This window comes from Geospiza fortis, unplaced genomic scaffold (genome assembly GCF_000277835.1).
Source record: "Geospiza fortis unplaced genomic scaffold, GeoFor_1.0 scaffold1103, whole genome shotgun sequence".
Taxonomy (NCBI): Eukaryota; Metazoa; Chordata; class Aves; order Passeriformes; family Thraupidae; genus Geospiza; species Geospiza fortis.
Genome location: NW_005054669.1, coordinates 73,272 through 77,531, shown reverse-complemented (window position 1 = coordinate 77,531; position 4,260 = coordinate 73,272). Strand labels below are relative to the sequence as shown.

The 4,260-nt window shown below is 49.3% G+C and overlaps 1 protein-coding gene across 1 annotated transcript in view; it reads left to right on the top strand.

The window, feature by feature from the left end:
• Positions 1–2,827: 2,827 nt before the first annotated feature.
• CAD (carbamoyl-phosphate synthetase 2, aspartate transcarbamylase, and dihydroorotase) overlaps positions 2,828–4,260 on the top strand; it is an 18,516-nt gene continuing 17,083 nt past the window's right edge. Inside the window, 2 exon segments of the mRNA XM_031065037.1 lie at positions 2,828–3,045; positions 3,911–4,151. Of these exon segments, the coding sequence (XP_030920897.1) occupies positions 2,828–3,045; positions 3,911–4,151 (459 nt within the window).

Here is a 4,260-nt window from a genome sequence, read left to right as displayed (position 1 = left end):
CCGGCCCCATCCGCACCCCGCCCGCGCCGTCTCCGTGCCAGCCCCACGGCACAGGGACAGGAGCTGGACCGAGCACCGACCCAAGGGCCAGCCCCACAGCAGGGGGACAGGAGGTGGACCAACCCAGGGCGTCAGCGCTCGGCAGGGCTGGGCAAATGAGGGACCGGCCCCGGCAAGGAGAGTGTGAAAAATGTTTTTTGTGATTCGTGTCAATTGACAATGGAATCAGCAAATGCGTGTATCTGCTGCTGCAAAAGTTATCCCAGTTCCCTGGGATAACTACAAGGAACGGGTTTGAAACTTTCTGACCAAATAAAGCATTGAACAAAAAAATAGAAGAAGCATAGTAAAGAGATGAGGTAGCAAAAACGATTGATGCTTAGAATAAAATAGAGGAAGTGGTGGTTAAGCTAAGGGATATTGCAAAAAAGCAACTAACGCTTATGTATAATAAAGAGCTTGATGCACTGATACCAGACAAAAACTCTGCAGGAGACACGGGTGAAATGCCTCCCTTCAGATGACCACAAAAAAGACAGGAAGCCAACAACCACCTGGAAAGATTATTAAATGGCTGATCCCAGCTTATTGATATTTGCTGAGTCGGACTAACCAAGCACACTGGACAATGCGTTCTAGGCTTAGAAACAGTACATATACCCTGGTGAACTTGTAAGCGGTGTGCACCGTGCGTGGAGCGACCTCGCAGTGGGAAGCCATTCCCTGTGTTCTGTCTCTACAGCCCCTGTCCAAAGGCCTCTCCAGCTTTTTCTGTGCCCTCCGGGCACCGTCAGAGGCTCTGAGGTCTCCCCGGAGCCCCATCGTCTGGGTCCACAGCACGGTGTCCTGCTCACTAGAGAGAAGCCCACAGTCAGTTTTGCAAAGATACAGATAGTCCCTTCTTTGCAGAAGCAGGGTTGGAAGTGCTAACAGGATGATGAAGAAAGGAAGAAGCCAAGGCAACTTCCTTCTTCCGCTTTTGTGGTTACAGAACAGCACCTTCTGGTACTTCTTCCATGTCTGTAAGGAAGAAAATTAATCTGGATGTGGTCAGTTTCCATGCCTTTCCTTGATGTGATCACACTATGTAGGAAAATTCTTAAGACTCTGGGAAAAATCAGAGAGCATATGCACTTCAGAAAATGTGGTAGTCAGGGCACTCACCTGTAAAACAGAAAACTCACGCTCTAATATGAATATCCAGAGTCTCTTCTGGGGTTTTATCCAGGTGAATAAACATCTGGATAACTGGTAACAAGTATGCCATGCCTTTCAGCAGGTACCACCATTATAGAGGAAGACTGATCCCTGTTCCCTGTCCTGGCTTAGGAAGCTTGCATTTTTGCCCCTACAGGTAGGGCACAATGCCCTTGCCATGGCTTACAGACCCACAAAGTGCTCTACTGGAGTTCAGGTAGAGCCAAACTTGCTGAATACAAGCACTGGTGGCCCAGGTCACCTCAGAGACTGTGTCAGCTGTCACTGTGCAGAGGAGGACTTCCTTCATCAGCTGTATGTTTGAAAGTAAACTGTTGAGGCTTCTGGGGAAAACAAACAGCTGGATGCTCAGTTCCAACTAAGTAGTAACATTTAGCCTTTCACTGGAGCATAACTTTGGGCACTTGAGAAAATTTTATCACTAAAACTCAGGCCTTTCAGCTGCTTCAGCAAGCTAGGCACCATGGGGAGGCAAAGGAGAAGTACTCTCTTGTACCAGATTATGTGCAGCCTGCATTCAAAGTTCTTAAACACTCTTTGAAATAGTCTTTGAAACTGATTCTGGGCAGGGAGACTTTTACAAACACCAATGAGGAACTTCTCAGCTGTGCCTTGATCTTATTTTACACAATTATGCCCCATTCAAGACCCAGCCTATATTCTGACGAGTTAAATCCCCAGCAAGAAGGCCAGAAAAAAATGATCCCAAAATGATCCCAAGCTCTGATCATCAGCCACGGTCTTCTGGAAAATACAGATGCAGCTCAAACAGGGTCCTGGTGTTTCCGATCTAGTGACACATAAGCACATCTGGATATGGGGACAACGGCTGCTGTATGAAATCTGCCTGACTGGTTACTTGGACAGAACAAAAGTGTGATGTTGGCAATGCAGTAAAATGCTCCAAATCTGAAGCTGAGTGTAGTGTTATATAGGTGATTCTTTGCTTTCTGCCCTACCTTCACTGCACTTCTGGTTTCTCCAAATGGCTCTACTTTTGGCTCTCCAGTTCCTCTTCTGTCTGTCACTGCCACAGTCAAACTACTCTCAGGAGGTCAGGCTAGACTGCCAGACTTTCTGGCCCCCCCAGCACTCCGCAGCCCCTCGGCAGCGCTCGCCTTTCGCCTCTTTCGCTCCCAGCTCCCGGCCCAGCCGCGCTCCGAGCGGCCCCGGCCCGCCCGCGCTCGCTTTGGCTTTAGGGCGCGCTCCGCACCCCGCTCCCATCGCTGGCACGGATGCGAGCAGACATTCCGTCCGGATCGGGGCTGGCCAATGACACCCAGAAATCAAATCGAGCTCCGCAGCACCTCTGGGTGCTCGTTGAGCACGAATTCTTCATTGCAGCATGCCGGGCACAGGAGGGATAACTCCTGCCCTTCTTGTGGACCTTGCTCATGACAGGAAAGATGTGCGCTAATGTCTTCACAAATCCTTTTGTGGGTGAAGCTGTGGGTGTTAACGTCCCTGGAATGGGTCTGAATGCCTCTGCTGACCTTGGGCAGCTGGTTTGCTGCAGAGCCCAGAGAGTTGGGCTCCTGAAGGAGACAAGGGTCTGCACGAGGCTGAGCTTCTGAACTTTGGGGTAAAATAACGGGTTCAAGGGGGGAAGATGCGGCAGGTGGGTCGGGAGGGCTGCGCCTTCCTGGAGCCTCTGCCAATGGGGAAAGGAAGAGGGCAACGTGCAGTGGGAGTTAGGAGAAAAGGAGGCTGCACCCTCAAAAAACCCGAGAGAGAAAACCCCGTGGACGTGTGCTCCACTGGACTCTCTGCCTTTATTCCCATAAAGCTGATGAACTCTGTCTCCTTTTTGGACATTAAACCTCTGGCGTTTGTAGATTTTCCTGACAGTTACAAAGTTATTTCCCTTATCTAGCTTTACAGCATGTTTATTTGTTTACTTTCTAAGACATCATTTACATTTTCTTAAAAATGCTTTTCATAACTTCACCTACACATTTTGAGTTATTTCATGGTCTCTGCTGTTATCTTGTATCATAAACAGTTCCTTACACGCTTTTCCAGTGTTCGTTCTGAAGCTGTCTTGCCTTGGCTTCTGGCACACTTTTTCTTGGCAGCTCCTCTTTTCTCGTTAGCTCCACCGCTTGTCCTTTTCAGACCGGGTTTTTGTGTATTTGCAGCTAAAAGCGTCCTTTGTGGTGCTATCTCGTTTGTTACGGTTAAGCACTCTCGGGGGTCTCTGTGGTCATGATGACCCCGAGATGTGTTTGAGAGTCTTTTCTCAGCCCGGCAGCCGAAGAAGGAGTCAGGATTCTTCTGTTCTGGTTCCCAAGGTTATCATTTCTTATGTATAACATTCTTTCTCTGACCCGCCGAGGTCTATCTGGCAGGTTGGGTATAGGCGCACTGACCACCTTCAGAGGTGGTGTTATCTTTTATACTAAGAACTACATGTACTTTATTTACAATAATTTCCCAGTAGCTATCACCTATGTTAGACAGTCTGTCTCTACCCTGAACCAATCCAAAAGTGCCACCATCACAGCGGAAGATGGAGGCCAAGAAGAAGAAAGAGAAAGACAGAACATGCCCAGATTCCTCCATCTTGCCTCCTGAGTCCCCATTCTAAATCCCCAAAATTCTACATTTCGCCCTGTGATAAACTATCATTCTACTTAAACTTTCGTGAAGGCTTGTGAATCCTCATATAAGGCTGGTAATTGTTTTTTCCAAGGGCTAAAATCGAAGACACAGATGTTTCTGACTCTGTCTCAAGGTCTCCGAGCCCCCTGTCAGGGTCTCGAGTCCTCCAGGTTAGCCAGAGGAATTTCCTGCGATCCGACAAAGCACAACATTGTACGCAGTTTCTTCTATTCAGCAAGAAAGGGGATGAATTTCCTTTTATACCAACTCTCGTGGTTCCCAAGGACAAGTTCCCGCTGCTGGAAGCGCGGCAGCACTCGCGGACCCGATCGGTGTGACCGGGACAGCGATCACCGAGCGGGACCGACATCACTGGGACCGCTCGGAACCGCTCGGAACCGCTCGCCGCCGGGTGTTCCCCTGGGCCCGCAGGTCGGGGTG